This window comes from Notolepis coatsorum (genome assembly GCF_963971535.1).
Source record: "Notolepis coatsorum genome assembly, chromosome: 14".
In the NCBI taxonomy this organism is placed as follows: Eukaryota; Metazoa; Chordata; class Actinopteri; order Aulopiformes; family Paralepididae; genus Notolepis; species Notolepis coatsorum.
Window position 1 is genome coordinate 72,151,253 of NC_140178.1, and position 23,169 is coordinate 72,174,421.

The 23,169-nt window shown below is 45.6% G+C and overlaps 1 protein-coding gene across 1 annotated transcript in view; it reads right to left on the reverse strand.

Annotated features, from left to right (window-relative positions):
* Nucleotides 1–15,486: 15,486 nt before the first annotated feature.
* LOC311240569 (RNA pseudouridylate synthase domain-containing protein 1-like) overlaps nt 15,487–23,169 on the reverse strand; it is a gene marked incomplete at its 3' end in the record, with an annotated part of 38,843 nt that continues 31,160 nt past the window's right edge. The window contains 1 exon segment of the mRNA XM_084329145.1: nt 15,487–15,494. Coding sequence (XP_084185271.1) covers nt 15,487–15,494 — 8 coding nt within the window.

The following is a 23,169-nucleotide window of genomic DNA, read 5'->3' on the forward strand; positions in this document are numbered from 1 at the left end:
GAGCCGCCGGCGATATCCCATCTGGCCAACGATTTCTTGGGAGAATTCAGAGTGCTGAACACGGTGCCCACAGAACCTTGGTCCACAGATGAATACAGTTGGGCCCTCTTGTAGACGGTAGCTGCCGGTCCACAACGAAGAGACGTGAGGCGACCTCACTCGGGGTAGAGCGCCGTCTCACCTGGACTCCTCTCGGGGGGTAGTTCCAACACTCACCAGTGTTGGCTGTTATCCATGGCATAAATCAAAGCACCCAAAGCAAGTAGATAATCCAAGCCGTGTAGGGCTCGCCGTCGTCCGGGTAAGGTAATCCAATGTGCAGGTCCACTCATCCTACCCCAGAACTCCTCGGATGAAAGCACCACACGTGGTCTGCCCAGCCTGGTTAAGACTCTAGATAACGCGAGGAAAACGGTGGGGGTACTGCTCACTTTATAACTCTAACCGAACGATGCACCATACATAATAGACTATTATTAACTTAATAGAAATACGTCCCACTCGACGGTATAGTGCCAAACTATGACAATTCAACTATTAATCCGCACGATGTCTCAATGCCATTCTGAGGCCAAATTGACCATACTGCACCACACGTGTATCGTGGGTGAGGCTTAACGTCTTGCCACTAGGTTGGAGGGTAAAGAACTAAGGGCTAAGGGAAGTTCTACTTTACTTGCGCCATATATATATGCGCTGTGAACAAATAGTACCATTCGTATTTCGGCAGACGTATTCCTACGCGGAACCGGGCTAGTAACGACATGTTCGTCGGCACGATTGAACTTGAACCAAGGGGCTTGGCTGCTGGCGCCAAGTTCTTGTCCAATGAGAGAATGAAACTATTATGGGCTGTTAGTAGACCAAAGGGATATTCAGTGTATATGTACAAGGAATATACAAGGGATATCAAACGATATACAAATACTATTAAATATATATCCATAAATAAATATATATATTCGGTTTAATCTGATCCTTCACAACACCTGCTCTTTTCACAAAACGAAAGGTTTCTGACTAATTTGTAATGCTGGTCATTCTGTCCTTATAATTATTTAATGCTGGGTTGAGACATGGATTATGGAGAAGTGGATGTAAAACCCCCAACCCATTGATTTGGGTTCATTTTCATCATGTTCCTCTTTCTAAGTCATGAAAGGATGTGAAGGATTCATTAATGTTGGGTTTAAAGTGCTATATAAACATTTCTTAATTTTCACAAAATATACTGACTAGTTGAAAACGACAATCCCTTATTGATTTTACCTGTTAAATCCTACAAACGCTATTAAATAGGGTCAGGAAAATATATACTGTAGCTACACATACTTCTTGGACATTATGAAGATGATTTTTTAGTTTTTCTACCTGTAGGGACAATTAAGTAGTTAACATTTAAGGCCATTAAGTTTAAATATTGTTCTTTTTGGAGTATAATATATTGATTGAAAGATATTGACTTGACTTCCGGTTGTGTGATGTACGAGGTAGCAGCTTGAGTCTCTTGCTCCACAGAACCCCGGGATGGTACTAAAACAGTACCAGAACCCCGGAAACAGTACTAAATACCTGTATGTCATGTATGTCACTATGAATTGAAAATGGGGGACCCTGATGTAAACAAGACAAACGTCTTTCTCTGGTCTGCATCCCCTTAACAATTGTGTGTATTGAGCCGTACTGTTGTAGCCATATGTGATGATAATCCCAAAGCGCACCCGCCGCCACTTGGCGCTGGTCCTCGCCAACCGCGTGAGCAGGGCGTCTCGCGGAGCCCTGACACTACCAACGAGGCAATCGCACCCAAGGGGGGACCCCAACAGAAAGGGCCGGTTTGATACGGGGGAAGCTGACATCACACTGGGTGACATAAGCTCCCCCACTGAACATCTCCCCGGCATGGCCTGCTGAGGATAGCCTGCTCTGCAGCTGGACATGCAAGGCGTGTGGTCCCCACACTGCCCGATAGGGTGGGTTCCTACACAGCCCTGCAGTGATATTACTTCCGGCCGTGGGAGGCACTAACGTGATACCCGGCCTGGTGAGGGCGGGGCTGGGGGAACTCACGCTGCGACCCCCTGGGCCTCGAGTTCCCCCGCTGACAACCTTCGTCGTTGACAGACACAACACCAGGCTCACCAAACACAGACGCAGAACGTGTGGCGTGGGAGCCGCTTGACAGCACAGCATTCTCATAGGCAGACCCAGGCCTAGCCAGCAACTGGGTGTCAGCCCCTGTCCCTATGAGAAGCGAAACGTGGGGCCGCTTGCGCTTCGCTGAAGGCATGCGGCCCGCAGCCAAAGGGGACAAATCAGAGCCCGTATCCCGCTGGTGTTGGGGGGGTGACCGGAGAGCGAGCTCGACGGCGACGTTAATGTAGCCGATCCCTCGGCCGCCAAGGCTGTCGGCCTTGTGATCACCTGTTGTCTTAGTGTCTAGGGTACCTCAGGCGGGGGAAACATGGCCGCTGGTCGGGGGCCTCGCCACAGTCGCTGGCGAGGCCGCGCCCTCACCTCTGGCTGCGTGGTGCCAGGCGGTGTGGGGCCTAGGTCAAATACCGCCCGCGCTCCTGCAGAAATACCAAAGAGTCCCTGTGTGGAGAGGGGAGCCCTGAGGAGAAGAAGCATTTTCTCCTTCTCAAAGGAAGACTGCTCCAACCAAAGATGTCTGTGAACAAGCGTTGACAGCATCCTAGTCCTCCCTGCGGTTATAGCTTGCGACTGGGTTAAAAGCTGTATAACCTCAAAAACACGTGCAATGTTTTCGACGTCGGCTGGCCCTAAGGCCCCACTACCCGACACCATTGTGGACAGAAAAGCAGCCAACTGAGCAATGACACTGGTCGCCGCAAAATTCCGTCCTGCGGCAGTATAAACTTCATCAGCCCATACAGCCACCTGCCGGGCCGACTCGCCCTCTGGCGTCGGCTTCCAGGTGGGACACCGTTCAACCATGCCAGGGCAAAGGACCGATGCTACCTGGCCCTCTAGCCACGGCACACCTGTCTTGCGCCCTGTTGTCAGCACATCCACCCGTATAAAGGGTAAATAAGCCTCAGCAAAACCCCCCACATTAGACACCGATTGACCTTCAGCAATGAAACGGTTAAGAGGAGGGAAGAGTGGCGACAGCCCACGGCGGGGAACAAAGGAACGGTGTCCCAGCATTGTAGCATTAGCCGCGCGCTCCAGGATAGCTGGGAAAACACCCAAAACAGAGTCATGACGACCATGTTTTCCCAAATATCCTGCCCCTCACGCCAATACATAACTAACTAGTATCAATGCCTGTTAGCGCAGGCCCTACCTGTGCACGACGTAGCTCGACTGCTAACCGTCGCGCGACGTCCCTCGATCCGCTGTCACGAGACGAGGAAAACCCAGGACAGGCCCGATGCGCTGTTAGGATGTGCAGAGAAGATTCCAGGGGCTGGTGAACCTCTGGCGAATACCCAACATTGTGTAATTTCTCCCTGCGTTTCATAACAGCTAGTTCACTGCTACTTCCGTGTTGGAAACAAAAAGAGGAAGGTGGAGTGTGACCATGTCCGGTGTCATATAGTGGGACGCAGGGGCGTGGCCTGGTCACGTGCATGTGAGTGCATTTGTTGTTTCGTGAGCACATTATGTGCTAGGAGATAAGAGATATCTCATAATGGCGAAGAGCGAGACGCGATTGGCCAGTATGATAATATAACATGAATCATCTTATACCACATTGATTGATTGATTGATTGATTGATTGATTGATTGATTGATTGATTGATTGATTGATTGATTGATTGATTGATTGATTGATTGATTGATTGAAAATGTTATTAACAGATTGCCGAATGGGTACAATACAGTACGGCTCAATACACACAATTGTTAAGGGGATGCAGACCAGAGAAAACGTTCGTCTTTCGTGGACGCGGGCAAATACTGCGGCATGATCATGCTGGACCTACAAAAGGCCTTCGACACTCAATCACACCATTCTGATTGACAAGCTAAAAGCAATTGGTTTTGATAGTCTATCAGTGAGCTGGATGCAATCCTACCTGGAGGGGAGAGAACAGATGGTGGAGGTAAACGGTACCCTACCCCCCCCCCCCCTCACAGTGAGCTGTGGTGTTCCACAAGGAAGCATACTAGGACCGCTACTGTTCCTAATTTATGCAAATGACATGTCAGCTTGTGACTGCAACTTGTTCCTGTTCGCAGACGACTCAGCCCTGCTTGTCTCTGACAAGAACAAGTTACAGGTTGAAAAAACCCTCAGCTCGGAACTAGGCAAAATCTGCATATGGCTCACTGATAACAAACTATCATTACACCTGGGCAAAACAGAGTCCATTCTCTTCAGTTCAAATAACAAACTCAGCAAGACCGACAGCTTCTCAGTTACAGTGGGTGACAATATTGTCACAAGGAAAGATGAAATTAGATACCTAGGTTCCATCCTAGAGGCAAATCTTTCCTGTGACAAAATGGCATCCAATGTAATAAAAAAAGTTAACCAACGAACTCGATTATTGTACCGGATCTCCTCTGGTAAACAAGAATACCCTGAAGACGGCAACGTTAACGCGGTGCGTTCAGTAGAAAGATATTCGGCTGCAAACTAGCCTAGCTTAGCACAAATTAAGGCAAGCGGATACGGACCAGCTAGCTTAGCTGTGGGCCAAAAACACCTCTCCTGGAGTTTTAAGCTAGGCTAGCGGTCCATATCCGTATTTGTGCTAAGCTTGCAGCCAGATAGCATTCTACTGAACGCAGAGAGGAAATGGGTATCTATCTTCTTGTCTGACTCTGGAGAAGACGGTAAGCCCCATAATGCTGCTGTGTTCCTTTAAGACTTTCTTTTAGTAATGGGAGTGGGTTTCTTCATTGAGCGCTTATCCTTAGGGCACAAGTATCTTGTGTTGTAAATAAAATACTGATACATCTGAAGATCATAATATATTTTATTATGTGACAGATGTTAAGACTTGATAAATAATGCATACTCACTTGAGGTATTGGTGAAATAAGAGATTTGAGCAATTATTTCAGTTATCTTACCAGCCTACTTGGCTAATGCCATGCTTCACACTCACACACCTGGGAGCCTAGAACAGCTGGGGCCTTGCTCTGCTCATCGAGGTGAAGTTCCACTAGAACAGCTGGGGCCTTGCTCTGCTCATCGAGGTGATGTTCCACTAGAACAGCTGGGGTCTTGCTCTGCTCATCGAGGTGAAGTTCCACTAGAACAGCTGGGGCCTTGCTCTGATCATCAAGGTGAAGTTCCACTAGAACAGCTGGGGTCTTGCTCTGCTCATCAAGGTGAAGTTCCACTAGAACAGCTGGGGTCTTGCTCTGCTCATCAAGGTGAAGTTCCACTAGAACAGCTGGGGCCTTGCTCTGCTCATCGAGGTGAAGTTCCACTAGAACAGCTGGGGCCTTGCTCTGATCATCGAGGTGAAATTCCACTAGAACAGCTGGGGCCTTGCTCTGCTCATCGAGGTGAAGTTCCACTAGAACAGCTGGGGCCTTGCTCTGATCATCAAGGTGAAGTTCCACTAGAACAGCCAGGGTCAAGGACACTCCAACAGTAGAAGTTGAGAGCATTGACTATATTGCCACAGCGCCCATTTTGCTCTTATGTAATGGTTGGGATTCCTTTCCACTCTGTTAAGAGCAAAATGGCCACCGTTTGAATATGGTCAATTCACACTCCCTCAGCCAAGTTTTTCAAACTGGCCCGACACATATGAGGGAGAACACATACGATTTCAGGAAACCATTGACAAAAAAATACATAAAACAAGACAGTCGAGATAATCAATACTTTCACTAATTTTATCATTATTATTTGTTAATGATTTGCATTAACTGGACACAACCTATTCATAATAGGTCAATAATTAGGCCATTACATGTCTATAACAAATCTCTATAATCTATAAAGCTGTTTTGAACTATTCTGAGCCTCACTGAAATGTACTCCACAGTGCACATGCACCGCTTCCGAATGTATTGTATCTACTACATACATACAGTACATCATACTGTTGGAGCTTACTATTCAGTACATGGTGTGCAGTATGTGTGACATACTACATACAACATTGGAGGACCTGCATACCCAGGTGGAAATTACCTATTGTAATAGCAGCAAAAGAAAAACAATTAGTCACAGCTGGCCAGTAGGTTGAAGTTTGAAGTTTGTGCAAAGAATTGTGGGATTGAAATGATTGTGTGTGTACTTTTGGTGTGCATATAAATCTCTGTTGCATACATTATTTCCATACAAACAGATCACATAATGAAAATGACATACAATATAGTATGTAGCATGGAGAATGCAGAGCCAGCTCATGTATTTAATTACTCATGGCGGGACACAGAAGTTGGCCGCTATCCTGGAGAACCCCTCCCAGCCCCTCTATGAGGAGCTAGCCAGGATGAAGAGCATGTTCAGCCACAGACTCATACCTGCACTCATTCATACCCGAAACCTGCACGGACTATAGGGGTGGGGGGGGGGGTGGAAATCGATACGTAGTAGTATTGCGTTACTTTGCGTGGCGATACTGTATCGATACAGGGACGCCAAGTATCAATATTTTATTATTTATTAAAAAAAAATATATATATATATTTTTTGTATAAGGAAGTTGCATTGTTCATTTCAATACCTGTAATAGTACAGTAGTCCACACACACGCACACGTGCATTCGGTTAAGTTGGAATATGACTGTAATACAAACAGTTCAGTTTGTCAGGTACATGCAACACAGATTACAGTGTTTACTAGGGGTGGAACGATACGCATTCGAACCATACACCGTTCGGGGCGTCTGTGTATTGTACGGTTCAGGCCGGGGATGCGCAAATAAAAAAAAAACGTCATTTGGCACGGAGGCGAGAGAGGTGCCGCGCTGGCTGCAGCAGGTGCTAGTCAGTTTGTGGAAATGGCAAGCAAAATATAAATCAATCGTCTTTACGACTTTAAAAACATAGCCATTAACCCTTTAATCGCCAAGGACGCCTTAACACGTCATTCCCCGCCATGCTTAATCTGCCAATGACGCCGTAACACGTCATTGAGATCAATATTTCAAAAATCTGTGATGGCAATCATATTTCTCCCGCGGAGACTTGAGATCTACTGTTGATCCCCTCTCAACTCTCCAACGGTTCAAGAGCGCCATCTGGTGGCCAATCGGCGGATCGCCCAAACAGCAAACCGGAAACGGAAACTGGTGCTCATCCAAATTCAAGCTCGACACAATGGATAGCGATCCGTTGCCAATAACTCGATAAAACAAAATGATTTGGACGTATATACTATTATACAACCTGGAGATGGATCGCATATTTCAACATCCCATAATAGCAATATTTTTGCTCCACGCCCAACGGCCCGAGGAGACTGGGGTAAGTTTCAGCGTTTATTTTTACCGTGTTCGATACAAACTGATCTGATGATCATATCACCCACACTACATGAATCATCTAACGTTGGCCACGGAATTATAAACGACCCCCCCCCCCATCCGGTCAACATCAGATGATAAGTAGTAACTTCTAGAAGCACGTCCATTCGAAATTTTTTATCTGGCGCCGATCGCTATCAAACTGTATTTGATCATCAATATAATGCATTTAGGGCTATAAATCACGTTCCGCAGAATGCTGCAGAAAACGATAAAAACATATTTATACTTTAGACCGTATTTTAGTATGAATATGTGAATGAAAAAGTAGAACGTTGCTACATCCTAAACGATAGATAATTGACGTTGAATGGGCCATAGTAATGTCAATTTAGCAATACAATTTAAAAAGTTATAGCCCTGCAAAGAAGGGGAACTTCTCCATAGACAAATAGAGCTGGCAGAGTATGGTATAAGGATGTACATAAGCGTGGCAGAGAAAGGGTTAACATTACATAGGCCTACACACATATTGCCATAACGTTAGCAGTTTGTACAACACAACGCACGTTTTAACTATGGTAGCCCGCCAGCTAATACAGCCAATGAAATGTTACCGTAGCTACTAGCTAGCAGAGGAGAAAATGGGAGTCTGAGAGGCGGGGTGTTGAAAGACAATGATAGGCGTTTATTCAACATCCAAGAAGGCTAACATACAACTGTGTTTACTAACTCCAACCGGGACTATTGTTGCTTTTCCACTGCATGTTATCAACTCCGTTAACGTTAGAGCCGAGAAGGTCAGAGATCACGTGACTACGGCGGTATGACACAGTAGTTTGCTCTCGTAAGTGACAGACCAATTAAGTTATTATTTCACCTCTAAAGAAAGAAAAATCTGCGCAACTTCCGGAAAAGGTTTCAATACACTAGATGTGTGAATGACACGTCCTGGCAACCGTGCAGAGACAGTTGTCTAAGAAACGTGAAATCGATGCCAAACAAATTATAGCAGACAAAGACACCCCTGCTTGGGCGTCGCACCTAATTGCGGAGGTTTCGATCATCAAAGATTCATTCCAGCTAAGGTTTGATGAGCTCAGTGAATCGATCAACGGAGTAAAGAAGGACACACAGGCTATTCTGCAAAGAATATCCAATGCGGAGAACCGTATCGGAGCGGTAGAAGACCAGATGGCCGTAGACGGCAAAACTTTGAAAGACCTGACGGCAGACGTGGACTACTTGAAAACCAAATTAACCTACATGGAAGCGCAGAGCAAGAGAAATAACATTGTATTGGTCGGCCTGAAAGAGGGAGAGGAAGCCGGTGACCCGAATAATATGATTAATGGCATTCTGAGATACATCCTGGATTTAAAGGACACTGACCAGGTACCAGAGGTAGAAAGGCACCATCGGACTCTCCGACCCAGACCGGACCCATCGGCACCTCCTCGCCCATACATTATACGGCTGTTGAGATGGATCGACAGGCAGGACATCTTGAGAGCCGCGGGGAAGAAAAAGAAGCTTACATGGGGAGGAAGGCCGCTTCACGCATTCCAGGATCTACCCGTGGAAATTAAAAAGCAGCGCGCCGGTTATAGCGACATCAAGAAGAAATTGTGGGACGCGGATGTCCGTAAGGGTATACTGTACCCCGCGAGGCTGATAGTCACCATCGACGGCGAAACATGCATCTATAATAACCCCACGGATGCAGCGAAAGGATTGAAGATCAAGCTTCCTAATATTTTTGGCTAATGGACAGAGCATAGAGGTATGACACGCCCACCACTCACTGACAGTTGACAGTTGACAGTAGACATGACAACTGAGTTATTTAGTGTGGGTGATGAGCAAGATCCCGTGCAAGGTATGCAATGAACATTAAGGGCAGCCTCTTTCATTATACTGTTTATTATTATAATACATTTTTTGTTTATGTGTGTGTGTATGTATGTATGTATATGTCATGTACAAAGGTCTGATGACCACATAGAATAGAAACTGAAGCAGGCTGCACATGAACAAAAACAGCCCCGCTCAGTAGAGGCTTTTAAAGCACGGTCCCGGGCAGATAGGAAACACAAATGCGCTTTCAAAAGGTAAATGATATTTATTAGCTGTGGCAGGAATTCAAACCTCCACCTGTAATATGAATATATAACAAAGGGAAAAAACAATCCACAAACAATTAACAAACAGGGAGAAGGGTAAGGGGAGAACAAACAAGATAATTATAATTAAGTTGAGCACCAAAGCATTAACAGTGTCGCAGGACACCAGCCAACTAGGTTGGCACTGGGAACCACCCAGCCATCAATCAATACAGATATATATACTTCCACTTAAGAAGTGGCAAATGGCTCTGAGGCCCACAACAATAGTATATATTCTTACTTAGGTGTGGCAAAAATAGGCAGAAGGCCCAATACATATATATATATATTAACAAATTCCACACGGGTGGCAAGTGGCACTGACCTGGTAGCAACACCAACAGACACAATGCCTACCAGGTATGTAGTGTGAACGTGAGAACACACTAATTATAATAAGGCCAACACTGATCAAAACCACACAACAGTGGAAACAAAAGGGCAGTATTATAATAATTCCACAATGAAATAAACAGTGGCAAATCAAGGGCAACCTCCAACTCTATGGTCACTGGCAAATGACTCCATGAGGCGCCCGGACGTGTGTGTGCTGTCAGGCATTTGTCCACCCGTCCCTCTCGAGGTGATTGCCATCAGCTGTCATTCATTAGGCAATCAGCACTCTTCAGTGTATGGACGGGCGGCACCTGACAGGAAGAGAAAAAGAGACAGCATTAGCTATCATGCACACACACACACATCACATACAAAACATAACATATTTCCATATACTAACCTGATGTTCAGATCATAAATACAGTAATAATGGTAATGACCAACCCACGTAACCATGTACGTCACACCTCCCCCCATAAGAGCGAACCTGCAGGGTTAGCAAAACATTATTACTTATCAACCAACATCAGATTAGTACCACTGTTATGTACCAGGAGCTGATCACTCCTGTGTCACGGGGCATGCAGGTGAGGGCTGCCAATTAGCCAATTAGTGCTGATTGGTTACATTTACATTTAGTCATTTAGCTGACGCTTTTATCCAAAGCGACTTACAAGTTCTGTACGACAAGCCATCAGGAAGGGCACAACTCTATCAGCTGAGTAACAATGTTCATCAAAGTGTTGAGTGCTACAGTGTAGGTTAGTTTATTAGGACAAGTGCATGACAGTATGGTTAGTTAGGGTTAGATTTTTTATTTTATTTTTTTTATTCAGATAATGGTTGAAGAAGTGCGTCTTTAGTCGACGGCGAAAGATTGGACGTGTTTCGGCTGTCCTAACTGGGGTGGGTAGTTCATTCCACCATTGTGGGGCAAGGAGTGAGAATAGGCGACTTCTCTTTGATGACCCTCCCGGAGCTTGGATAGGAGTAGGTCACCTGCTGGGAGCTTTAAAGTCAGCCCTAGTAACACACATGCAGGGTCGGTGTTTAGAGGGAGAGCTGTCACATTCTTCCAGTCCGTGTCCGTTGGGTTTACATTAGTACTTTAGTTTACATTTACATTAATAGTTCCTTGTTATAGTAGCATTTTGAGTTAGAGCACGGGGTTTTGGTGTTGGTTTTGCACATAGGTTGCGTACCCATGAGCCAGGGTCGTAACAGTTGGGCGCTCGTCCGGGATCTTTACCCCTAGAAATTTGTTTGGTGTTTTTTTTTTGTGTTACACGGGGTGTCATGGTATTATGGTTTGGGTGGTGTTCGTTACATATGGTGTAGCGTGGGGGCTTGAGCCATTTCATCAAACAGGTGAGTATGCCGTATTTGTTTGTAATTTGATGTGACTACTTATGCTGTTAAAATATATAGTTTAGTGGGCACCACATGTAGATAGGGACATTATTTTCTGGTTGTTGGTTAGCGTCCTGTGCACCACGTACTCCTGGGGCAGTCAGAGAAGGGATTAGCACCATCTGCTTGTCTGGTACCGTATCATGTACTGGACGGGTGGATGGTCAAGTATGATCTTTGACTGGTATCAGGTGTGGTTGAAGATGGTTAGGTCTATAGGGCATTAGTTTAAGGGTAGGTAGATTAGGGCGGCCAGAAAACACAGGTAGTGTGGTAGGGCTTGATTTAGTGTTTCTTAGGGTAGACATGTGGTGGGCCGGTTTTGACTGCAGTTTAGATGTAGAAGCAGTCATATCAGGTTAGAAAGCGCACCTGTTTGGATTTGTTTGTTGGATTTATTTTGTTTGTTTGAGTGTTTGGTGAGCATACCTGTAGCACCTAACACCCTGCGTGTATGACACGTCTATTTGGGGTGGGTGTGTTTTATTTTTATGTTTTTTTTGCGACCTAGAAAGGTGCGCTCCGTAGCACACATTTCCACCGCGTCCCTTTATGGTTATTATTAGTGGCTTTGGCATTCTTTATGGTTCTTCAGTGGTTCTGTAGTGTGTCTTCAGTGGTTCTTTGGTGGCTCTTTAGTGGTTCTTCAGTGGTTCGTCGTGGTTCTTCAGTGGTTCTTCAGTGGTTCTTTAGTGTTTCTTTAGTGGCTCTTTAGGTAGGTTGTGTGTGTGCTAGGGTGCTTTTGGCAGCTTTTGTGACTCTAAAGTGAACGGGTTGTGGCGCTGGTGCAGGAAAGATGGCTTCCATTAGGGATTTTGTAGATCTCCCTTTGCATGACATGTTGGAGAGGTTTTCCAAAGAACAGCTTCTGGAGCTTGCTGTGCACTACAAGGTGGAGCTTTCTCCCAGTGAAAAACGTTTGAAGCCAACTGCCTTGAGTGCTTTGAGGGTGTTACTTATTAGAGAGCAGGTGCTTGTGGCGAGGGTGGAGGAGCCTCCTTTGTCTGACGTGTCTCCGCTATTATCTGGTGCAGAGGGTGAGTGGAGAATTAGGGAGTTGGAGTTTAAGGAAAGGCAGCTAGAGCGGGAGCGTGAGGAGAGGAGAGAGGAGCGTGAGCTTAAGGAGAGAGAGAGGAGGGAGGAGCGTGAGCTTAAGGAGAGGCAGCTACAACAAGAGCGTTACTTGAAGGACTTAGAGCACGAGCGTGCGCAAAAGGAGCTTGATTATAAGCACGCTGTCTTGCAGGCGGGTGCTCTGCATCCAGAGACACGTTCCGGTTTTGATGTAGGCAGGAATATTAGGATGGTACCTCCATTTTTTGAGAAGGACGTGGAAAGATATTTTCCCCTTTTTGAACGGGTGGCAACCACGTTGAAGTGGCCTGATACCGCCTGGACACTGCTGCTGCAATGTGTTTTAGTTGGTAGGGCACAAGAAGCCTACACTGCTCTGTCCCTTGAACAAAGCGCTGATTATGAGCTTGTTAAAGCTTCCATATTGAGGGCTTATGAGTTGGTCCCCGAGGCCTATCGTCAGCGTTTTAGAGGTTATCGCAGGTCGGAGGGGCAGTCTTATGTTGAATTTGGAAAGGAGAAGGAGAACCTGTTTGACAGGTGGTGCACTTCTCAGAAGGCAGAGTCAAGAGAGCAGCTTAGGCAGTTGATTCTCCTAGAGGAGTTTAAAAGATGTGTTCCTGATACCGTTTCCACACATCTAAATGAGCATAAGGTATCGAAGATAGGCGACGCCGCTGTCTTCGCTGATGAGTTTGTGTTGACACACAAGTCCGTGTTTTTGGAGGACTACCGTGTTGAGTCCGGGAATAGGCGTCCTGTTCAGGGGGGCCGTTTCCCAAAACCTGTGTCTGCTGGTCAGTTAACTTCACCTCCTAGGCGGGGTGGTTCTGCTGGTGCATTCCCAGAAGGGATTATCTGTTTCTACTGTAAAGAACCTGGTCATATCGTTGCTGGGTGCCCGGTGCTTGAGCAGAAAAATGTCAGAACCGTGGCTCTGGTAGAAACCATATGCAGAACGCCTATGCCAACGTTAGATGGTGATGGGGGGAGTATCAAAAGTGTGGACAAAGAGCTCGAGGGTTCCTCAAGGTTTATGATGGATGGGTTTGTTTCTCTGACTAATGCACTAGAGTCCAGACAGGCTATAACAATTTGGAGAGATACCGGTGCTTTTCAGTCCCTCATTCTGGAGGGGTTTTTGCCGTTTTCAGAAAACTCTTCTTTGCATTCCGGTGTCGTTGTTCGGGGCTTTGGGGGTGGATTTGTGGATGCACCTTTGCATGAGGTCACGCTCAATTCTCCCTTAGTATCAGGCAATGTTGTTGTGGGGGTATGTTCTCACATTCCCATAAAGGGGGTCTCCTTCATTCTAGGGAATGATTTGGCTGGTGACAAAGTGTTGGCGACTCCGGTTGTAACTCCCATTCCTGTGGTTTCTGAGGTCCCTAATGAGCTGGCACAGAAACATCCAGGAGTGTTCCCTGTGTGTGCTGTGGCACGGGAAATGTCAAAGGACAAAAGTGATGTTGTTGATACTTCGACTTGGGACATTACACTTAGTGACACATTCTTTGTTGAATTAAAATGTGTACCTGTTGAGAATTTTGGAAAGCACACTGTGGATGTACCTCTGCATAATGATTCTCTTGATCGTGGCTTTGTGTTAGGCCCGGTGGTGAAACCAGAGTTGACATGCGTGCCGGAGAAGCATGTGACAGGAGATGATATGGCAGCGCAGTGTCTCAAGGTCTTCCCAGCCTGTACGGTGGCTGAGGCCACGAACGAATTGGAGGATGAGTGTGGGAAGGATGCTATGAGAGGTGCTGTTGTTTCATGTGACACCGTTCTAGTTGGAGAGGCTACTAAGCCTGACTTAGGCTGCCAGCCTTCCCACAGTAGCTCTATTGTCCCTAATGTTTCACTTGTGGGCAGGGATGGTCCCAGTATGTCAGTTGATGATTCTGACATTGATCCACATGTCCACACTGATTCTCTGCCATGCACTAGGTGTGATGGTCAACCTAGTTACCTGTGTCCTGTGGAGCAGGAGCCGCCTTCGCGACCTGGTCTGTTGAGTGGCAGCCATTTTTATTATGATCAGGACAATGTTATTTTGGGTGACGCCATTTTAGATGGTGTTCCAGACATTTTTGTGACTGTCGTACTGCCATGTTCCCGGTATGCTGGGGCTGTACCTGAGGCGGTACATCCTACTCTGGATGTTCACGGTTTGCAGTATCCTGAACTGCCAGTGCCAGGTGGGATGGATATGGGCGCGGTGGTGGTATCAGTGATCTATGGTTTTTGTTGTGCTGTGTTCTGTTCTGTTGAGCGCAGTTCTCAGGTTGATTTTGGTTTGCAGTCTATTTTTGACAGATCGGTATCGTGGAGGGGCCTGTTGAAAGGGAGCATACAACACGGTTGGTGGTCGTGTTCGACAGGGGCCGACCCGCTATCGCTGTTGTGGTAGTGGCCCTGACAACTAATGGGTCACAGTTGTTTTTTTTTGTTTTTGTTTATGGGTTGTTGTGTGGTGGTTGCCTCTGGGGCAACCAGTTTGGTGGGGGAGGTGTTATGTACCAGGAGCTGATCACTCCTGTGTGACGGGGCATGCAGGTGAGGGCTGCCAATTAGCCAATTAGTGCTGATTGGTTACCTGCTGGGAGCTTTAAAGTCAGCCCTAGTAACACACATGCAGGGTCGGTGTTTAGAGGGAGAGCTGTCACATTCTTCCAGTCCGTGTCCGTTGGGTTTACATTAGTACTTTAGTTTACATTTACATTAATAGTTCCTTGTTATAGTAGCATTTTGAGTTAGAGCACAGGGTTTTGGTGTTGGTTTTGCACATAGGTTGCGTACCCATGAGCCAGGGTCGTAACAACCACCACATACTTAGGAGAACAGATACAACAACAAAAAAAGAATTCTCCCTCAATCCATCACCTCCACAAAATCACCCACCAAATGGGCTACATCAGCACCACACAGGCCACGCTCTGGGCCCACACGGTCGACTACCACATCACCCAAAACACACACAATGCCCCTAGGCACATCACCCAACACCAGACGCATCAGCCGTCGGAACGTGGCCGGTGCATTCCTCATCCCGAAGGCCATAACGGGAACAATTCAGGCACCATCATTACGTTCACCCTCCTGCAGTACAGAAAACGGAGAGACACATTAGCCTTGGGAGCCAGAAGGCAAGGAGAGCTCCAGGGACCATGGCTAGGCTCAGCTAGCCCCTTGTCCAGGGTGCACAGAGCCTCTCCTCTCACTACCTCCCTCATTGCCACCGGACACCGACATGCGTATTGCTTAATGGTTTCCGCACTCCCAACATGAACACCGTGCTCCAGGACGGTCATTCTGGAAAACACATCAGACAACATCATTGGACTTAATAATAACAATAACAATTGAATTATGCACAATATGCACAACAATATGTACAACAATGCATGTATGTAAATACGTACTACAATAGACGCACAGTGACGTCACCCATAGGTAGCGGGTCTATTAGGCCAGGGGGGCTAATTCCTACCCAAAATATTAGGCTGGGAATCCTGAAAATGCATATATAATCCAAATTCCAGCCCGCCGACGCAGCGAACACCAGCGCACTATACAGAGTCAAATTTCAAAAAGGAAAATGGATATACAGTATTTTCCCATGGCATATAAACAAAGTAGTTTAGAAGCCGCACCGGGCTGCCCCTGGGCATAACTACAGGGATCACCGGAGGCTATATGTTGCATCATCTTGGCAAACAAGGGCCTGCATGATGAAAGACAGAGTTCATCAAATCATGAAAACTGTATGTAGTACATACTGTCTACCGTAAACCATATGCACACTGTTTTCACAACATGGTGAGATCTAACTCACAAATAACTATGTCAAACGTACATGGAAGACCGGCGTAGATTATGTCACATAATGTGTCATTATGTAGTGTCTGACACTTTTCTCTCCACTTTATAGGATCCTATATCCTCATTTTCCCCTGGACAGAAGCGAGGGCTTCCCTTGCCAACGAGGACGCACCGTGGAGACGCTCCCTACTCTGGGAGACAAAATCAAACACACTTAGAAGAACCAGACAACATTTTCTCTTCGAGCATTGTTAATGGACCACGCACAACGTGACCACACACTAGCCTTGCAGGGCTAAACACAATTTGACTCCTGTTCAGCATCCCTAATAACAAACAGAACAAATGGCACAGCCTCATCCCAACCACAACCTGCACCAACACAGTATTTGGCATATGGTAGACTGGTAGTGTTCTCAGTTCAGGAACAAAAAATGTAGCCACACATAAAATTCCCCATGGTGTGTAGAACTCTAGAGAATAACATGTCCGCAAATAGTTTGGACTATTGGAAATACTCCTTAAACTGTTTTGTGTTGCCCTTTAAGGGTCTACACGTGGATTACAGAATGTTGAAAAAAAATTAAAAATAAAACATTACTTTGACAGGCCGCTCCACCGATACCGACCGGTCAACAGGAGACAACAAACTTCACTTTGACAGGACGCTCCACTGATACCGACCTGTCAACAGGAGACAACAAACTGGAAACATTTCCTGAGAAAAAATAAAGAATAAAAAATCATCTCATCGCGCTCAACAGGACAGCAAACAGGGAAACAAAAATCAGCACATTTTCCTGGCACCATCACAGCGCCCATCTCCTTTCAAAATGGCGTCACAAAAATAACATGGTCAGGATCCAAAATGGTGTCAGTAAAAATAACATCAACAGGACCCAAAATGGTGTCACTCAAATTAGAACTTTGGTAACGGCCGGAACAGTAATTTTCCTCAGAGGTATCGCCTCTGGGAAACGGGTGGAACCACACATAATTGTCAACATGTATTGATTTCCTGCTCTTATCCTAGGCAGATGACAGAGACATGTTCAAAAGGTTCCCCCATGTCCGGAATGGAGCGCAGGGGAGCTGGATGCACCCCCTGATTTGGCGTCCCCACTATTACAAGTTTTAGCAATACCTAAATGGCCAGACTACACATGTTCATGTGCCAACATTTACATGTGATGTCCATATACCATTGGCAACACAATTTGACGCTTTGTATTCCAGTCTTCTCCACACCTCAAGTCTACAACACCCGGTCTAGGTGTGCAACACCCCCTCCTCTATCACAAAGGTCTGTTTCCTACTAGCAGTAGCACTGGCCACTGCCGCAAAACAACTTGATAGGGAGGAATCACTGTGCTGAGCAGTGATCAATGCTCGACGAGTCAGTGGCAGTGATACGTCAGCAAATTTGGGAATTACCAGCTTCCCCTGAACGCTACTTACAGCAACCTTTTCCATCTCTCCAATAGATGGCCCCCTGTCCTCAGCGAGAGCCTCGCCACAGACAGAGTCACTCAACGTCAAAGCTTGAGTTTGCTTCCTCTCCTGTGCCTTGGTGACCACACAAGTAGAAAAAACATTGGGGTGATTATTAATCAATTCATCACAACACAAGTCAGTCAATGGAGCGTTTTCAACCTCCAACACAGGGATCACACTCTCCCCAGCAATATCGTTCCCCATGATAAACTCAACGCCCTCCACAGGGAAACACGGGTGAACGGCGACAGGGGAACAACCTGTGATCAGATCTGACTGTACATGCACCTTATGCAACGGTGCGAGCACACACCCCATTTCAATACCTCTCACCATCGCACTAGACTGACAGTAAGAGTTTTCATTCAGCGGTAAGACATCAGCCAGGATGAATGACTGAGAACCTCCTGTATCACGGAGTATTTTCACCTTCCGTTGGTCACAGACGTCATCCGACAGTGACACATAACCATCAAACATAAAGGGTTTAAAACAGCCATTACTTTCTTTTTCCAGAGAGCTATTCTGGTCAGAACACGACACTGTACCAATCAACCCCACACCTTTTGGTTTCTGGGCTGACCCTTTTTTCTCCTGTCGCTTCCTCAGCGTATGACATCCTTTTACCATATGGCCTGTCTTTTTACAATAATTACACACCACCACCGGTTTTTTAGACGGCGGTGAGCGTGACTGGAATGCTGACTCACGAGGAGTGAATGAGCCACCTCCAACACATACATCAGGACGTAGAAACATGTTTGTGTGACCATTCAAACTCATCTGCCAAAATTGCAGCCTGTCGGAGTGTTGACACCCTCTGCTCATTTAAATAGTTCACAGTTCGGTCTGGCAGATAGGCCTTGAACTGCTCAACAAGAATTAATTCACTCAATGATGCAAAGTCTGCTACTTCACACGCAGAACACCACCGAGCAAAATTAAGTCTCTCCCCCCGGGAGAAATCAACATGGGACTGGGAAGGAGATTTACGGCAGTTGCGAAAATGCTGCCTGTATGCTTCTGGTACCAGTTCGTACACACGCAAGACAGCGCTTTTCACACGCTCATAGTTTAAGCTGTCATCCAATGACAACGCGGCATGTGCTTCTTGTGCCTTCCCTGTGAGCCTGCACTGCAACATAATTGCCCACATGCCCACTGGCCAACACAGAGCCTGCGCGATGCGTTCAAACACAGTAAAAAACAACTCCACTTCAGACTCATGAAAAAGGGGAACCAAGGACATATGCTGGCTAATATCAAAGGGTGCCTGGGAGTCGGAAAGTACTGGAGAGGAAGTGGCGCTACGTCTAGCGTCACCACACTCCAACTCTAGTTTCTTCATCACCAATTGAAATTCCCTATCAGCCGCCTTCTCCTCTTTGTCCCTCTCTCTGTCTCTCTCTCTGTTTCTGTCCTGCCTGTCTCTCTCCTCCTTCCTCTCTTCTCTATCCTCCCTGCGCAAAGCCGCCCTCTCCTCTAGACAGGCTAAACGCAGCTCAGCGCTCAGTGCGCTCAACTCACCAGCAGAAGTAACACTAGTATGTTCTGAACCTAGTGCAGAGTCAACACCATCAAGATCCGACACACCAATATCCTGATCACAAACCTCCATAGCTCTACTCTCTACCACAGAATACAGTTATGAAAGAAAGTACACTCCTGTAGCAACACACAATACTACCCAACAAATCAGACTTCAATAAGCCCTACAAAATAGCCACTCACCTATAGTACTCAATAATGTCCCTGTGCAACACTTAACAGCCACATTATGCAGTATGACAACCTAACCAATTCAATTTAATGTCCACATCTAACATTCATGAAAATAATAACTAGGATCACCTGGGTAACACTAACTACCCCGTCTAAACTACTTCCCTAGCGGAATGAGGACTACACATATCTTCAGTCGCTTACCGATTTCATTGCGCGCTCCACCGGAATAGACGACGCGTGCCCCCCTCCCCCTAACCAAGCAGGTGATCCACCCTTTACCTATGTGGAAAAAAATAGAATGGTTAAGAGCATAACTCACAACAACGGTTTACAACAGTCAAGTGTGCAGCACGGAAATATGGATATATAATAATACAACTTACCAAATGAAAAGACGCAACCTACCTGACACGCTCCAATCGACAAGTCCACATGTCACATAACAACAAGGAACTATACAATTGTGCAAACTAGCGAGCCCCCATGTCATGTACAAAGGTCTGATGACCACATAGAATAGAAACTGAAGCAGGCTGCACATGAACAAAAACAGCCCCACTCAGTAGATGCTTTTAAAGCACGGTCCCGGGCAGATAGGAAACACAAATGCGCTTTCAAAAGGTAAATGATATTTATTAGCTGTGGCAGGAATTCAAACCTCCACCTGTAATATGAATATATAACAAAGGGAAAAAACAACCCACAAACAATTAACAAACAGGGAGAAGGGTAAGGGGAGAACAAACAAGATAATTATAATTAAGTTGAGCACCAAAGCATTAACAGTGTCGCAGGACACCAGCCAACTAGGTTGGCACTGGGAACCACCCAGCCATCAAACAATACAGATATATATACTTCCACTTAAGAAGTGGCAAATGGCTCTGAGGCCCACAACAATAGTATATATTCTTACTTAGGTGTGGCAAAAATAGGCAGAAGGCCCAATACATATATATATATATATTAACAAATTCCACATGGGTGGCAAGTGGCACTGAGGCCACAATATATATATATATACACTTACCTGGTAGCAACACCAACAGACACAATGCCTACCAGGTAAGTAGTGTGAACGTGAGAACACACTAATTACAATAAGGCCAACACTGATCAAAACCACACAACAGTGGAAACAAAAGGGCAGTATTATAATAATTCCACAATGAAATAAACAGTGGCAAATCAAGGGCAACCTCCAACTCTATGGTCACTGGCAAATGACTCCATGAGGCGCCCGGACGTGTGTGTGCTGTCAGGCATTTGTCCACCCGTCCCTCTCGATGTGATTGCCATCAGCTGTCATTCATTAGGCAATCAGCACTCTTCAGTGTAGGGACGGGCGGCACCTGACAGGAAGAGAAAAAGAGACAGCATTAGCTATCATGCACACACACACACATCACATACAAAACATAACATATTTCCATATACTAACCTGATGTTCAGATGGTGTCATAAATACAGTAATAATGGTAATGACCAACCCACGTACCCATGTACGTCACAGTATATATATATATATATATATATATATATATATATATATATATATATATATATATATATATATATATATATATATATATATATATATATATATATATATATATATATATATATATATGTGTATATGTATGTATGTATGTAGGTATATATATATAATTTGTTTTCTGCGGTTATGTATTGCACTGCCCTTATAATAATAATTTCGGATGCACGGATCATGCATTAAATTAAGGACATGGTCTGATCACTGCGTGCGGATAACTGTGTTTATCATTTGGTTCACAGACAGGGGATGGACACAGGTTCTATCTCCCTTATATTATGTGTGTGCCCTTTTATTGGCACTTCTTGTATGGGTTGTTAATGTGGTTTGTGTGTATTTCCCCTTGTTGGTGCAGACCATTGATAACTTCAACATATATTCAGTATTTTCCTTTTTATCCAACCTTTTCAACGAGCTAAAGCGCAGTATAATTTTTGATGGCCACAATTAACATGATTAGTTGGAATGTAAACGGGGTTTCAAATAAAACAAAGAGATATAAAGTCATTAGTCATTTGAAATCCCTGGACTGTGATGTTGCGATGTTACAGGAGACACATTTGAAGGATGAGGATTCTATTAAGTTGAGACAGAGATGGGTAGGCCAGGCCTACTCAGCACCAGGTACCGGGGCATCTAGGGGCATCAGTATTTTAATAGCAAAACGACTGACGTTTAGACTATCTCAAAAAATAATTGACAAGGATGGCAGGTTTATCATTCTATCAGGTTTTTTACAAAATACTAAATGCACGTTAGTAAATGTCTATGCACCCAATATTGGTCAGGCCGAATTTCTATCCAAATTGAGTGTGGCATTATCTCATTTTGCGGCAGACCAGATTTATTTAGGAGGTGATCTCAACCTAGTTAGTGACCCGGCAGTGGATAGATCGGGCCACCCACTCATATCCGATGGTGCATTGTCAGCAGCGCTCAATGAGTTGCAGGTATCTCTGGCTTTGACAGACATATGGTGGGTAGTAAACTCTCTTGCCCGAGAATATACTTTCTATTCACACGCTCATAATTCGTACTCAAGGGTTGATTACTTTCTTTTTTCACAATGTACAAGTCAAGTCAAGTCAAGTCAAGAGTTTTAATTGTCACGGCATACAGGTATACAATGAAATGCGGGTGGTCTTGCCCGCAACGATGTGCAATACAGTGGTACATATAATAGAATCAAAAGAAGAAACAACATTGTGCAGTAACAGGTAGCAGGTAACATGGAGTGACATCTCGGTATCTGTACATAGTTATTTACAGCGCATGTGTGACATGCTAGTTAGCTTTGGTAGTGCAATACACTGTTCCTGTTATTCTAATTTAAAGTGTCCTTTCCTTTGGCCATAAGTGTGCGTGTGTGCGACATGAGTGTGTGCCCGCTCATGTTAAAGTGTTAAGTGGCTGCTCGTGTGTGAGCGTGCACAGTGTGCGTGTCGTGTGTGTGTTCATGTGTGCTTGTGTGTGGACAGTTCAATGTTCTGAGCACTCAATGTACATTGTTCATGGCTCTGATGGCCTGGGGGAAGAAGCTGAGCCTAAGCCGCTCTGTCCTAGTAGCTGGGATTTGCAGGCGTCTGCCTGACCTCAGCAGCTGAAACAGGCTGTTATTGGGGTGGTGAGGGTCTTTCATTATCCTGCAGGCTCTGGATTTGCACCTCTTGTTGTATAGAACCTGCAGGGGGGGTAGTGCAATACCCGTGGTACGCTCGGCTGAGCGCACCACTTTCTGTAGGGCCTTCTTGTCCTGTGCCGTGCTGTTTCCATACCAGGCAGTGATGTTTCCGGTCAGGATGCTCTCTACAGCTCCTGAGTAGAAGGACTGGAGTATCTTCCCCGATACTCTGAACTTCCTTAACTGTCTCAGGTGGTAGAGACGCTGTTTCGCCTTCTTTACTACTGTGCCTATGTGTGTTGACCATGTCAGGTCCTCTGAGATGTGGACCCCCAGGTACTTGAAGCTGCTCACCCTGTCCACGGTAGCCCCGTTTATCATCAGTGGTGTGTGTGTCTCCAGTTGAGAATGTGATAGTGTGCAACATCCATAATATTATAATCTCAGATCATGCCCCCATGTCAGTGCGCTTAGCTCTCTCTGTAAACAATCACAAAAGTAAACAATGGAGATTTAACAACTCTTTGCTAAAAGATCAAGAGTTTGTATCTTTGATA